General features: G+C 39.4%; 1 protein-coding gene across 1 annotated transcript; it reads right to left on the bottom strand.

The window, feature by feature from the left end:
* Positions 1-3,912: 3,912 nt before the first annotated feature.
* LOC307137903 (vitelline membrane outer layer protein 1-like) lies at positions 3,913-6,100 on the bottom strand. The gene is made up of 5 exons (XM_079835911.1): positions 5,802-6,100; positions 5,575-5,684; positions 5,342-5,455; positions 4,248-4,429; positions 3,913-4,175 (listed from the first exon to the last, which is right to left on the bottom strand). The coding sequence occupies exons 1-4, from the start codon at positions 6,006-6,008 to the stop codon at positions 4,249-4,251; spliced, it is 612 nt and encodes a 203-aa protein (XP_079692037.1). The 5' UTR covers positions 6,009-6,100; the 3' UTR covers positions 3,913-4,175; position 4,248.
* Between the last annotated feature and the right edge of the window lie 9,279 nt (positions 6,101-15,379).

Consider the following 15,379-nt stretch of genomic DNA (forward strand, 5'->3'; position numbering starts at 1 on the left):
TCGACTCTCAGCTGGAAAGCTGACAAATTTCCAGAAGGACACCATTTGACATCTATCCACTGACCCCAGCTGAAGAAAAGACACAAAGAGGTTTCTCGATCAAATCTATTATTTTCAAGAAAATCCTCAATATACATTAATTCTCTGGCTTAAACACAATGCAAGCAAGATAGTAAGTCCATTACTATCCTATGCCGGACTCAATTGAGGTGTAGTCACTTGACGATAACCCTTCTTCAGACTGTTCGGCACAGGAAAGACGAATCCCATTGAGCGCTGTATCGTCACCAAAACCAATAGGATATTCCACCTTAAAACAACAACAACATTGAGGCAATCTTCCATTTGAAAGAGAGTTAACTCTAACCCAACCCATAGTAACATTTCTCTTCATGCTCTTTAGTTTTACACAGACACTTTAAAAATCAGGTGCAGTTTCCTGGATATAAATAACTAAAAACTCCTCAGTTTTGAACCTTAGAAGCACTGGTAATACTTTAGTCAAGTCAAGTCAACTTTATTTATATAGCGCTTTTAACAATGTAGATTGTTTCAAATTAACAAACAGCGTGTTATTATCATTATTATTATTATTATTATTCTGGCAGCTTTACAGGTCAGAGGTCATAATAGACCGGAATATTCGAGGGAACGGAGGCAACACGCTGGAGACGGGTTTATTGAGGATGATGTTGATTAAATAATTATTAAAGTGCAATATTCGAATGATCGGAGGCAACACGCTGGAGACAGGTTTATTGAGGATGACATATCGATGAGGCAGTTGCAGGGGGCGTCTAATCACGGTCTCCCAGACACTTCGGGGTCCTGTGTTGGTCTTCTCTGGGCGCAGGTCCAGATCTGGATACGGCCCGGATCCGGCTGACTGCAGTAAACCTCGGGATAAAACAGAGAGACTATCATTAGCGTAGATGCCATTCTTCTGATGGTGTAACGAGTACATCAGGTGTTATGGGAAGTGTTCCCGGTTCCGGCTGACCTCGCTAATGCAGCCTAACAATCATTTCATTGAAAAAGTGATTTTATGTGTATGCCACAGTAAAGAGATGTGTTTTTAGTCTAGATTTAAACTGACAGAGTGTGTCTGCTTCCCGAACAATGTTAGGAAGACTGTTCCAGAGTTTAGGAGCTAAATAGGAAAAGGATCGACCGCCTGCAGTTGATTTGGATATTCTCGGTATGATCAACTGGCCAGAATTTTGAGACGTGATGGAGTATAATATGTTAAGAGCTCGCTCAAGTATTGGGGAGCTAAACCATTTAGTGCTTTGTAAGTAATAAGTAAGATTTTAAAATGTATGCGATGTTTAATAGGCAGCCAGTGCAGTGTTGACAGAACTGGGCTAATATGGTCATACTTCCTGGTTCTTGTAAGAACTCGAGCTGCTGCGTTTTGGACCAGCTGGAGTTTATTTATTAAGCGAGCAGGGCAACCACCCAGTAGAGCATTACAATAATCTAACCTTGAGGTCATGAACACATGAACTAACTGTTCAGCATTTTGCATTGAGAGCATGTGCCGTAATTTAGATATATTTTTAAGATTGTAGAATGCAGTTTTACAGATGCTAGAAACGTGGCTTTCAAACTAAAGATTGGTATCAAAGAGCACACCCAGGTTCCTCACTGACGACGAGGACTTGACAGAACAGCCATCAAGTGTTAGACAGTATTCTAGGTTACTACTTGTGGAGCTTTTTTGTCCAATAATTAAAAATTCAATTCTGAATTGAGTTGCAGGAAATTACCGGTCATTCAATGTTTTATATCAGCTATGCATTCCGTTAATCTTGTGAATTGGTAAGTTTCTTCAGGGCGTGAAGAAATATAGAGCTGAGTATCGTCAGCATAACAATGAAAACTAACGCCATGCTTCCTAATGATATCTCCCAGTGGTAGCATGTACAGGGTGAAGAGTAGCGGTCCTAGCACTGAGCCTTGTGGTACTCCATACTGAACTTGCGATCGGTGTGACATATCTTCATTTACTGCTACAAACTGATAATGGCCACATAGGTATGATTTAAAACATGATAGAGCAATTCCACTAATACCTACATAATTTTCGAGTCTATTCAAAAGAATGTTGTGGTCGATAGTATCAAATGCAGCGCTAAGATCGAGTAACACTAATAGAGAGATACAGCCACGATCGGATGATAAGAGTAAATCATTTGTAACTCTGATGAGAGCAGTCTCAGTACTATGATACGGTCTAAATCCTGACTGGAAATCCTCACAGATACCATTTCTTTCTAAAAAGGAACATAATTGTGAAGACACTGCCTTTTCAAGTATTTTTGACAGAAAGGGTAGATTTGAGATTGGTCTATAATTGACTAATTCTGTAGGATCAAGTTGCGTTTTTTTAATAAGTGGTTTAATAATAGCCAACTTAAAAGTTTTCGGTACATATCCTAATGACAAAGATGAATTAATGATATTAAGAAGAGGATCTAGGACCTCTGGTAGCATCTCTTTTAATAGCCTAGTCGGTATAGGGTCGAGCATACATGTTGTTGATTTAGATGATTTGACGAGTTTAGCCAATTCTTCTTCTCCTATAGCAGTGAATGAGTGTCATTTTTCCTCAGTGACACTACAATGCTCTGTCTGATGTGATGCTGTATTAGACGGCTGCATGGTTAAAATTTTCTTCCTAATATTATCAATCTTACATGTGAAGAAGTTCATAAAGTCATTACTGCTGTGCTGTTTACAATCATCAGAAGTTGAAGCTTTATTTTTGGTTAATTTAGCCACTGTATCGAATAAATACCTTGGGTTGTGTTTGTTTTCTTCCAAGAGAGTTGAGAAATAAGCAGATCTAGCAGTTTTTACGGCCTTTCTGTATGTGATCATGTGCTCTTTCCACGAATTACGAAATACCTAGTTTTGTTTTCTTCCAGCTGCGCTCCATTTTTCTGGCTGCTGTTTTAAGGGCCCGAGTGTGCTTGTTATACCACGGCGTTGGACTATTTTCTTTAATCTTCTTTAAGCGCAGAGGAGCAACTGTGTCTAAAGTACTGGAAAAGAGAGAGTTAATAGTTTCTGTTGCAACATCGAGTTCTTCTATACTATGTGTGTGTGTGTGTGTGTGTGTGTCCTGGTATTCCCTACTTTGTGGAGAAATGTCTCCACACGGATAATAATATTATTAGTAGTAAATGATTCATAAAACCAATGATAACACCTTTGAGCCTGTCAATATTGTGCAAACATGAAATCTCAAACACACAGTAGCACTTGCTACTAGTAGTTGCTGTGTCTCTCGTCGCGTATGAAACGGCATTCTAAAAGCAGTTAACGTTAGCTTAAGTTAAAAGAAGTTCAACGTGCGTCTCATTACCTTCTGTCATTTCCCATTTTACTGCGACGAACGCATTATTTTCGAACAGCCGATTAGGACTAGCTCACTTCACGCTCAGTAGCGCCATATACAGACACTCCCTCAACTGCCACAGGTCAGATTTTCCACCACAGTAGAGAAGGCTTATTAATTACGAAAACGGATATTTATTTTTGCTATTTTATTTCAGTTCGTTTTTCAGTAAGAGTTGTTAGTTTTGTGTAGTTTTAGTTTTTCATTTATTATGATTTTTAAATTTTATTTCAGTTTACGAAAATGTTTTTTGACCGATAGTTTTAGTCTTAGTTTCAGTTTTCGTTTACGAAAATAAACTTGGTGTGGACTCTCTTCCTTTTTCTGTTACGGCTGAGCCCTATCGGTCGTAATGCAGTGTTTATGTAGAGTGCTGGTCATTCTCAGGTAATGCATGAACGGATAAGACAATTACTTTGAATGCAATAGAAGTGGCTTTAGATTGAACCATCTGCCACGTGCACTACTGATGTACAAGTGTTGTGCAAAACAATGAAACTACAACAAGGCACTGTTTAGAAAGACTTTAATGCTGATATTTGGCACCAGTTTTGACTGACAGCAGAAGTTCAGGAGTCTTTACTCCAATAATAGGCGGGATGAACAGTAAATGACCTGATCGTCCAGTTAGGCTTTGTTTTGTGATAATGACCGGCTGAATGTGCATTAGATTTACTGTTGAATGACATGGTTCATGTTAGTTTATCATAGTATGATTATCAATTACTACAATTCATTTGATCTTCTTGCTGTTCTTGTCGTCCTCATACACCTGAAAGAGAAAACAGATTTAGTTGATCTGCAGTGTGTGTCAGTCCGAGTGTTTGATTGAGATTCACATCACCTTAATCACAGCAGTACATGCGCATGTCATTGAGAGCGGTGTCATCTCCATCTCCCTGTTTCTTTTCTATCTTTGTCATGAGGCCGCAGATTCCTGTTCCCTGACACGTTGGGCTCCAGTTGCCCCAGTCACCCCAGTATGTGCCGCCACCCTGAAGCACAGAACCATCACTGCATCTGAACCTGGAAAAAATTCAGATGTGACAATATTATGATGTAATATCTGATTATGCTGTTGGATAGAATGTCAGTCACATGAGCGCCTGCAGCCCAATCACATCCATGAGCAGCAGCTGAGACTGAGAGTCTGATACTACAGTGTTTTACAATCACTAGGACACATTTCTCAACACTTGGGTCACTTTTTCAAAACTCTTCACACAGTTCTTCTAACACACTTTCAGCTTGGCACAACAGTTCATTTCACATTCAACATGCATTAAAACTACCAAAACACTTCATTCATGTCTCAAATCAACTCATTCTTCCAGAACACTAGCAAAGGTTTGACCAACAAACACACTTCAGCACTCATAAAACACAGACCTAAAAACACGATCAGATAGCATTATACAATCATTTATTTAGAAAAATTCTTTACAAAACCAGAATAACACTCTCTAGTGTTTATAATTCACTGCAGTTTATGTCACATGACCCATGTTTACATTACAGTACAAAATTATTCCTAAGTTTTCCTCTTTTGAATGGATGGTAATGAATTGAAAGACTAACACCTGTGTTCATCTAGTTTCTTTGAAATTTCAAATTTCTGTCTTAATTTTTGTGTTTTGTTAGGTTAGGTTTTGAACTTAAGTGTAACAGTTTTGAAAAGAGAATTTAAACATGTGCAAATTGGCCTGTAGGTTCATAAAGTTTTGGTGGTGTTTGTGTCTAAGTGAGAGAAGAACTCATGTAAATTGAAAGATGTCTTCATTGAATGATTTCTGTTGTGATCTCGTGTGAGTTTTGAAAAAGTGAAGTATTGAGAAATATGTCCTAGCGATTGTAAACTGTAACTGAACAGCTGATGGGGAAACTGAGTCTTTAAATAGCAAAATAAAACCAGGATGACTTATAGCACCGCATGCTCACCTGATGTCGTTTGCAGCCGTGTCATCTCCTCTTCCTTGGGGAGATTCGACTCTCAGCTGGAAAGCTGACAAATATCCAGAATGACACCATTTGATTTCTGTCCACTCACCCCAGCTGAAGAAAAGACACAAAGAGGTTTCTCTATCAAATCAATTATTTTCAAGAAAATCCTCAATTTACTTCTCTAGCTTAAACAATTAATGCAAGAATAGTTAATAATCTGAGTCCATTACTATCCGGTGTCGGACTCAATTGAGGATATAACGCCTTTGGACCAATCAACACAGTGAAGACGAATCCCATTGAGCGCTGTATCATCACCATCACCAATAGGATATTCCACCTTAAAACAACAACAACATTGAGACAATCTTCCATTTGAAAGAGAGTTAACTCTAACCCAATCCATAGTAACATAGTAACCCCCATGTTAGCAAAATAGAGTCAATGCCCAACTTACCCTCAGACTAAACCCTACGGCATATGCTCCATCGTGACACATGCTCTTATGCCTCCAAGTCCCCCAGCGCTCTCCATTCGGCACAGTCAGCTCTGAGCTATAGTATCTGTTTGAGCTCCGCTCAACACGTGTCTCTGTGGTCTGAACGCTCACATGCTGCCCAATAATGGCTAGCAGTGAAAACGCAATGTAAAAGAAGTGATGCATTGCTACAGATCTGACCTGATTGAGAGATGAATCTTCAGATTGTGAGAATGATCAGGCAGACACAGAGACAGTGCAGAACCACAACACTCTCCAGTTTATTAAGGAAGAATCCTCATGTTTATACACAATATTAAGCTGAATCATCCATGATGGCCATCCAATCACAGCACTCAAAGGTCAACCCCTACCATATATGGCATATTAAGAAACATAAAAAAGTAAGAGAGGTCAGATGGATGTGCGTGTCTTGGGTTCCCGTTTGCGTGCGAGTGTATAAGTGTGTACAACTCTAGTTCTCATTTTGTCTAGGTGTGTCCGTGATGTGCAGATAACAATGAGAAGACATTACACAAGGGCAGTCTTACACAAGTCTCAAACGTGGAGCCTAAGTAAGAATAAAATATGAACAATGGCCACTTTAAATTTCAGAAAGAGAGGCTTCATAGAGAGAGCATTACTGACAGACTGGGAAGAGAGGAGCTGCAACAATGGAGAATATGGGGGAATAATGCATGAAAACCTGTTCTAGTAGAGCCCAAAAACAACATCAAGACTTGAACAAGGGCGTAATCGGTCCTCTTTAATAACAAAATCCAACTTGAATGTGGTAGCAAAAACTTTGATGGTATTGGCGCTCTTTGGAAAGCTAGTTTTGTAGACCAACATGAGCAGCAACTCTTTGATTCATCATAATAATGGCAGCTCACTAGGTTTAGGTACAGCTTCTCTGTGTTACGTCCAGTTTAAACGCTTCACCTTCCTACGTCGGATTGAACTGTGGCGTTGTCCTCATGTGGGCCTGATGAGCTTTTGGACGGGTCAATGCAGTGAAGGCGAATCCCATTGAGCGCTGTGTTATCACCAACCAGCAGAGATTCCCACATGCACTATTAGAGCCCGACCGATATATTGGCGGGCCGATATTATCGCTTCTAGAACATACTATTTGCACCTCAGTATTAACAGGATGCAATAAAAACATAGTGTGTAAATTACTTTTAAATTAAATTAGTACTTCTGTCGTGCCACACTCCACTTTATTCCAATTGGAATTGCGACTTTACACTTTGCGTCAAGTGACTTTAACGTGCTCGCAAAGCATCCCGGGAAGGCGGCAATGCATTTGACAAAATGCTGCGTGTCAAAAAAGCTGCCCATCTTTATGCAAATGAATGCGATGAACGTGACGCGACTATCCAATGGAAGTAGAGACTGGGGGAAGTCTCTCGCGGGTATTAAAACACAACATTTCTATGGGCTCAAAAGCACAGCCATAGCGGTAAACTTGAGGAACGCCCATCAACTTACAAATGAGGTGAAGCGTCACAACACCACACTTCAGTTGTGCCATAAAAGTGGATCCGCACCGTAAACAAGACTTTACAATCAGACAGAAGACTTCTCTGTGGTCGGTTCTGGGTCAAGGACTTATATCAATGCCACAGGAGGCAGTTTGTTATAAAAAAAAAAAAGTAAATTTATTTATAACAATTAGTATTTCTAGCATTCTACAAAATAATGTATCAAAGTATCAAATTAAGTTAAAAATATCAAAAAGTTCTTTCCTCAAGGCAATATCAGCAATGGTTCTGGTGGCGGGGATGCTCTTCAGAAGGTCTCGAAGCTGCATCTGCCGTAATCATCGCATTTCACTCTTTTATAGTGTAACAGTCAAGATCTATGGCACCTATGGTTGCTATGTTCTTCCTGGACTCTAGGGGGAGATAAGAGCATACTCTGTATGGTGTGTATATAACAGGAAACAGTAGAGTAAATGTTAGGGTCTGTTTGATGCTGCCTCATGGTTGTTTGCATAGATATCCATAATAAAGGCTAGATGTCTCGTCCGCGCTGCTGGCCAATGGAGGTCGACGTCCGCACCTGGCGGCCATCTTGTCACAGTCAGCTCGCTCACTCGTAACATTGTGTTTTAATGGTGCATATGCTTTTTAAATAATCATAACTTGCTCAATTTTCTACTGATTTTCAAACTGTTTGGTTTGTTGTAAATGTCAGAGATGTAGTTATGACACTGCATACTTATGTATAATTATTCTTAATTTGTTCAAGCATCCACAATTATAGCCACGTTAATAACGTTTGTAAGAAACCAAACCATTTGTAAATCCGTCAAGATTTCAGCGAGATAAGAGTATTTGTGTTCAGATCACTCACCTTACATCAAGAACCACAGAGCCCGCCAGAAAGCTTGCCTGTGACAAGATGGCCGCCGGTGAAGACTTCAATTCAATTCAATTCAATTCAAATTTATTTGTATAGCGCTTTTCACAATACACATTGTTTCAAAGCAGCTTCACAGAAAGTGCATTTCATAAATGTACATTGAAAAATGTTAGAAAGAGAACGTTAAAGAAAAATGTTAGGATAAGTTAATCAATCATGTATTATTTTAGGCCATAACAACGCTGGCGTTGAGTCGTCTCTTCACAGGGGCATCTGAAGTCTCCATGAGAGGCTGGATACAAACTGGAGCTGACCAACTAGTTACCTCGGGACTAGTGTCCCGAGATAACAACAGAAAAGCAGATGGGAAATAATTAGCATAGCTGCTGTTCAGAATATTAATGCTGTTGGTGTGATTTAACTGTAGTATAAAACTTATTTATAATGTGAATGCTTGGCTAAAGAGATGCGTCTTTAATCTAGTTTTAAACTTGGACAGCGAGTCTGAACCTCGAACAATATCAGGAAGACTATTCCAGAGTTTAGGAGCTAAATGTGAAAATGCCCTCCCTCCTTTAGTGGACTTAGATATCCTAGGAATGACCAGAAGACTCGAGTTTAGTGATCTTAAAGAGCGCGATGGATTGTAGGGCGATAGAAGATCCGTTAAATACACTGGAGCTAAACCATTTAGGGCTTTATAGGTCAGTAGCAATACTTTGTAATTGATCCGGAACTTAATAGGTAACCAGTGCAGAGATGATAAAATTGGTGTTATATGATCATATTTTCTTGACCTAGTAAGAACTCTAGCAGCTGCGTTTTGGACTAACTGTAGTTTGTTTATTGAGGATGCAGGACAACCAACTAATAAAGCATTACAGTAATCTAGTCTCGAGGTCATGAATGCATGAACTAACTTTTCTGCATCAGAAATAGATAGCATGTTACGTAGCTTGGCAATGTTTCTAAGGTGGAAAAATGCCGTTCTTGTAACATATGAAATATGATTTTCGAATGTCAGGTTGCGGTCTAATATAACACCCAGGTCTTTTACTGTAGTGGATAAAGTGACAGGACATCCTTCCAAGTTAAAGTTGTATTGTGAGAGGTTTTGTGGGCAGTTTTTTGGACCAATAAGTAATACCTCCGTTTTATCTGAATTTAATAGCAGAAAATTACACGTCATCCAGTGTTTAATATCATCAACACACGCTGTCAGTTTAGATAATTTAGCGTTTTCATCTGGTCGTGATGAAATATATAATTGAGTGTCATCAGCATAACAGTGGAAATGAATTCCATGTTTTCTTATAATATTACCAAGTGGCAGCATATATATTGAGAATAGCAGAGGGCCTAGCACGGATCCTTGCGGCACCCCATAGTCTACTGATGTTATCTTTGATTTTTCCCCATTTAGACAGACAAAATGGTAGCGGTCTGATAAGTACGATCTAAACCAGTTTAATGCCTGTCCCTGAACACCAGTGTAATTTTGAAGTCGATCTAATAGTATTTTATGATCTATAGTATCGAACGCAGCACTAAGATCGAGTAGAACTAGTATTGAGATACAGCCTTGGTCAGAAGCTAGAAGTAAACGAGCACGGTTTCTGTGCTATGATGCGGCCTGAATCCTGATTGAAATTTTTCATAGATATCATTTTCTTGCAAGAAAGAGCACAATTGAGCGGACACAACTTTTTCTAGTATTTTAGACATGAATGGAAGATTTGAAATTGGTCTATAATTTGCTAGGTTATTATGATCTAATTGTGGCTTCTTAATGAGAGGTTTTATGACTGCAAACTTAAATATTCTTGGAACATGACCTAAAGATAAAGACGAGTTAATAACATTGAGACAATCATAAGACATCATTAAAGATTGTACATTTACAATTTTGTTTCTGATGATTTCTATTTTGTCAGCGAAGAAGTTCATAAAATCATTACTACTAAACTGTAACGGAATATTTTGCTCAGGCGATGCTTGTTTATTTGTTAGTCTAGCCACAGAGTTAAATAAAAACCTTGGATTATTTTGGTTATTTTCTATTAGTTTGCAGAGATGCTCAGCCCTGGCTGCTTTTAGGGCCTTTTTATAACGTGACATACTATCTTTCCACGCGATTCTAAAGACCTCTAAATTAGTTTGTTTACATTTACGCTCTAAGTTACGAGTTTCTCTCTTGATAACATGTGTAGCATTGTTGTACCATGGTGCTTTAGTTTTCTCTCAAACCTTTTTTAATCTAATTGGTGCTACAATTTCTAATGTACTAGAGAAAATGTTGCTCAAACTGCTAGTCATTTCCTCTAGTTCATCTGTTTGTTTGGGTTCACTTAGCAGCTGAGACAGATCAGGTAAGCTATTTGAGAATCTATCTATAGTGGTTGGAAGGATTGTTCTGCCTGTTCGATAACGTGGCGCAACATGACAGATTTCAGCAGTACGCAGTATGCAAATTACCATGTAATGGTCAGTGACATCATCACTTTGCGGTATAATATCTATATCGGTTGGGTTGGTTCCATGTGATATAATTAAATCTAGTGTGTGATTAAGACGATGAGTGGGACCAGTGACGTTTTGCTTGACCCCAAAGGAGTTTAATAGATCTGTAAACGCAGCCCCTAACGCATCATTTGTGTTATCTACGTGTATGTTAAAATCTCCAACAATTAATGCTTTATCGACGTTGACCAATAGATCTGAGAGAAAGTCTGCAAACTCTTTTAGGAAATCAGCATAGGGCCCTGGAGGTCTATATACAGTAGCCAGGGCTAGAGATAATACGGATTTCTTTCTTACATCTAAGAGCTTAACATTTAGCTCTAGTACTTCAAACGAATTAAACCTGTGACCTGTTTTCTGAGTAACATTAAGAATATCTCTATAGATTGTTGCAACACCGCCGCCACGACCAATCAGACGGGGCTCATGCTTATAACAGTATCCTGGTGGAGTAGACTCATTAGGACCGAAATAATCATTTGGCTTAAGCCAGGTTTCAGTAAGGCAAAGTACATCGAAACTATTATCTGTGACCATTTCATTTACAATAACCGCCTTAGGTGTGAGCGATCTAATGTTTAGAAGACCTAGTTTTAGAAATTGTTTTTGTTCACTAATATTGAGATTTTCTGGTTTAATCACAATTAGATTTTTCCTAGATCCTACAGTAGATTTAATGTTTGACCTCACTAAACGAGGAATAGACACAGTTTCTATATAATGTTCTACATGTGTACTTATGTCAATTAAGTTAGGACAAAATTGGTTTTGTTCACTAATATTGAGATTTTCTGGTTTAATCACGATTACGTTAGAGACTCCGCCGTAAGACATCTAGCCTTTATTATGTATTTCTATGACATCAGGGACCACAGAGCCCGCCAGAAAGCTTGCCTGTGACAAGATGGCCGCCAGTGAAGACGTTAGCGACTCCGCCGTAAGACATCTAGCCTTTATTATGTATATCTATGACATCAGGAACCACAGAGCCCGACAGAAAGCTTTCCCGTTGACAAGATGGTCGCCGGTGATGACGTTAGCGACTCCGCCGTAAGACATCTAGCCTTTATTATGTATATCTATGACATCAGGAACCACAGAACCCGCCAGAAAGCTTGCCTGTGACAAGATGGCCGCCGGTGATGACGTTAGCGACTCCGCCGTAAGACATCTAGCCTTTATTATGTATATCTATGACATCAGGAACCACAGAACCCGCCAGAAAGCTTGCCTGTGACAAGATGGCCGCCGGTGATGACGTTAGCGACTCCGCCGTAAGACATCTAGCCTTTATTATGTATATCTATGACATCAGGAACCACAGAACCCACCAGAAAGCTTGCCTGTGACAAGATGGCCGCCAGTGAAGACGTTAGAGACTGCGCCGTAAGACATCTAGCCTTTATTATGTATATCTATGGTTTTTTCAACCTGTTTTCCTAATCCTGTTTGAGAAACTGTTGGTTTCCTGCTCAAACGTAAGTTTAAGGTTGAGTTGCATTGTTTTGAACTTAAAAGGAATTTCGTTTAATTTGTGTATTTGATGTTTTCTCTTGTAGAGGATTTGTTTAGGAGGTAGTTTTTCTTCATTGGCTGTGGCTCCCTCTACGTGTTCACTAACACACTGTTTGTGTTGCTGACGCCATCCAATTGGTTCAGTAGGGGGGAAACATTGCAATTGACCAAACATTCACAAGCGTAGGACAACAATCGACATCATCCTCAACAGATAAGACTGGTTTTCCTTCAATTCCTGAGCTATCTATGCTCTCAAACAGCAGTGGGCTGTGTTGGACATTGTAATTCACCCGACGCACCTGATGAAATCATTGAATTCAAGATTCAAGATTCAAGATTCAAGAGTTTTATTTGTCACATACACAGTTATATACACAATATACAACTGGCAGTGAAATGTAAACAGGTCCGCTCCATGGACAGTGCAAATAACAGTTACAAGAAATTAAATAGAAATAGAATAAAATTAGAATAAAAAGTATTAACATAAGTAGAATTATAAATAAATCAAGTAAAAGATAAAAATAGGAAATAAGATAAAAATAAAAATATAAAAAATATGTGGATATGATAAGTGAGATAAACTGTAGACTTAAAAATAAGTGGTTAACATATAATATATAATATGTATATATAAAGAAGTATAATGTGCAAGGTTTATTACAGGTTGTTACGCAGTAACAATAGGGACGTAAAGTGCAGTGCAATTGCAGTATGTGGATGTTAATGTTAAAAGACTGTATGTTTATGTGTGTGCGGGGGTGAAGTGAAGTCACGTGACTGAGTTCAGGAGTCTGATGGCCTGGGGGAAGAAACTCCTCCTGAGTCTTTCAGTCTTTGCCATCAGGCTACGGAAGCGCTTACCAGATGGCAGCAGGGTGAAGTGAGAGTTTGCAGGGTGAATTGTATCTGTGACTTGCAGTATATGGGGTTTGTGACTAATTAATGTGTAAAAAGTTGAATACATGCTGGAAAAACACCACTCTTGTTTGTTCAAGAACTTATTTGTTTATAGACCTTTTTCACAATAGTACAATTTAAAGGCCCACTGAAGTGCTTTGAAACGCGCAACATTATTCAATGTGTTGACGTAATTTCCCCTGAAACACCTCCAGCTGTTAGCAGCTCCTCCCCTTTTTTGAAACAGCCAATAGCGTTTTGTTAATACCACAGTTTGACTAGAGCATTTCTGTTTGGTAAAGCCAGTTTCCTCCTGATCTCTAACCGTTTATCATCATAACCTCCTCCATATCGCTTTGAAACACAGCACTCAATGGGTCCGATATGTTTTGTTGTCCATATGATCCACTCGCTCTGGTGTCTGTAGTCAACAGCTCTGCTCTAGACTATGTGTTTGCGGTGCGCGTCAAACTATCGTCATCCCAGACTTCATTCACCTCAACTGAAAGCACTGTCTGAATCGTTTCCTATCGCATATATAGTGCGCTATGTGCCACTCACCATGTAGAAAATAGTAAATGCGTGAACAACCGACCGTTTTCAGACGCAGCTTCAGCGTCTGTTTATAGTGTAGGGGGCGGGCGCTTCAGATTCTAGAGACCATTTGATTGGACAGAAGATTTGATGAGAAGATGAAGTCTGCGATGATGTCAACAAAATCTGTGATCCATTTTAACAGAAGTGAGACACTTTTAGTTTTGAATGCTTATATCTCCTAAATGCGAATTTTGTCATTGTTTTGGAACACACCAGCTTATTCATGACCTTAAGGCTAACATAAGCATACTAAAAGCTAAAAAAACTTCCATTTTGATTTCAGTGGGCCTATAGGAGTATCCTGGATAACAGAAAATGGGCAAAGAGGCGGGACGTGGGCGGAGCTGAGGTGATGACTAACAGACAAACGGCAATCCACCTGTCACTCAAAGTGGACACGCCCTTAATTATGCAGAACTTTAAGGCTTTATATAATGTAAACGAATGAGTTATAAAACAATTCACCCCCTCACAGTCGTCATGAAGGGCAAAATTAGCCTTACAGACCAAAAGCACAGTTTGTCCCAGCCTGTAAACATGTGTTCTTCTGCTGTAAAGTTGGGCATTTTAACATGAGCTCAATGAGATTCTGCTCCTTCTGGAGTCTGTCTCTAGTGGCCAGTCCATGAACTGCAGTTTAAGTCACTTCCGTATCGGCTTCTGGAGAAACTGCGGGTGAGAAAGTGAGAAATTGACACACTGTTATCGTGTGCATCTCCCTCAGTCCAGAGGGGGCACAGAGATGCCCAAGTCTCCTTTTGCCAACCCTTTTTTCGTAGGTTGAATACGGAAGGCGATCTTAATTTATACATTTTTTAAAATGGATATTTTTCTTACACAAATCGACTCGCATCAGAAGGCCTTTATTAACCCCTGGAGCTCTTTTATAATGGATGGATGCACTTTTATGGGCTGACATTCACAAATGATTAAGTTCCTCAATGTAGCTTGAACGTAAATACACTCAAACTAGTCATAACTCAAAAAAATGTATGCAAACTGTTGCGTTCGGGTTTTTTTTTGTTGATTCAACATTATTTTTTAGAGTGCATTAAGAATGCATTGCAACACAGAGAATATTAGACCAAACTTACAATAAACGTCACGCAGTTTCTTATGCTGCGTTCACACCGAATGCGAATAGAGCGTCTGGAGCAAGTGATTTCAATGTTACGTCAATGTAAAGATGCACTGACGTGCGTCTGGAGGTCCTGCGGCGCAGACATGGACGTTATTTCGCATCGTTTGCGCGAATGACGTGAATTGAGTGACTTTATTTGGTGCTTTTTGTGTATTTGCGCGTTTGAAGCAAATTCGCGTCTGACGCCCACGTTGAAAAATCCGAACTTTGGTGTCTGTTCGTCTATACCACTGCGAACTCGTCCTAGACGGTTTGTCGGATTTGCACGGAAATTGAACCAGATCATCTTCAGGCAGTGCCAACAAAAAGTTATGGAATTCAAGTTGATTCGTCAAATCGTTTTCGAAAAAACGCATGAACAAATTTTACATTGAGGTTGCGAAAATGCACGCAAGGCTTTATCGTATTCAAACCAAACTTGGTACATGTCATCACAAGCATGACCTGAGGCAACATGCAGCGTTTCAGCGCAGCGCCACCTACTGGTAAGGAGATACGAAAAATTGCTATT

This window comes from Gobio gobio (genome assembly GCF_949357685.1).
Source record: "Gobio gobio genome assembly, chromosome: 14".
Classification (NCBI taxonomy): domain Eukaryota; kingdom Metazoa; phylum Chordata; class Actinopteri; order Cypriniformes; family Gobionidae; genus Gobio; species Gobio gobio.

Coding starts and splice junctions, on each gene's coding strand:
- LOC307137903 (XM_079835911.1), bottom strand. CDS start 6,008: ATGCATCACTTCTTTTACATTGCGTTTTCACTGCTAGCCATTATTGGG. Junction 5,685..5,801: donor CCGTAGGGTTTAGTCTGAGG/GTAAGTTGGGCA, acceptor TGTTGTTTTAAG/GTGGAATATCCTATTGGTGA. Junction 5,456..5,574: donor ATTGAGTCCGACACCGGATA/GTAATGGACTCA, acceptor TCTTTTCTTCAG/CTGGGGTGAGTGGACAGAAA.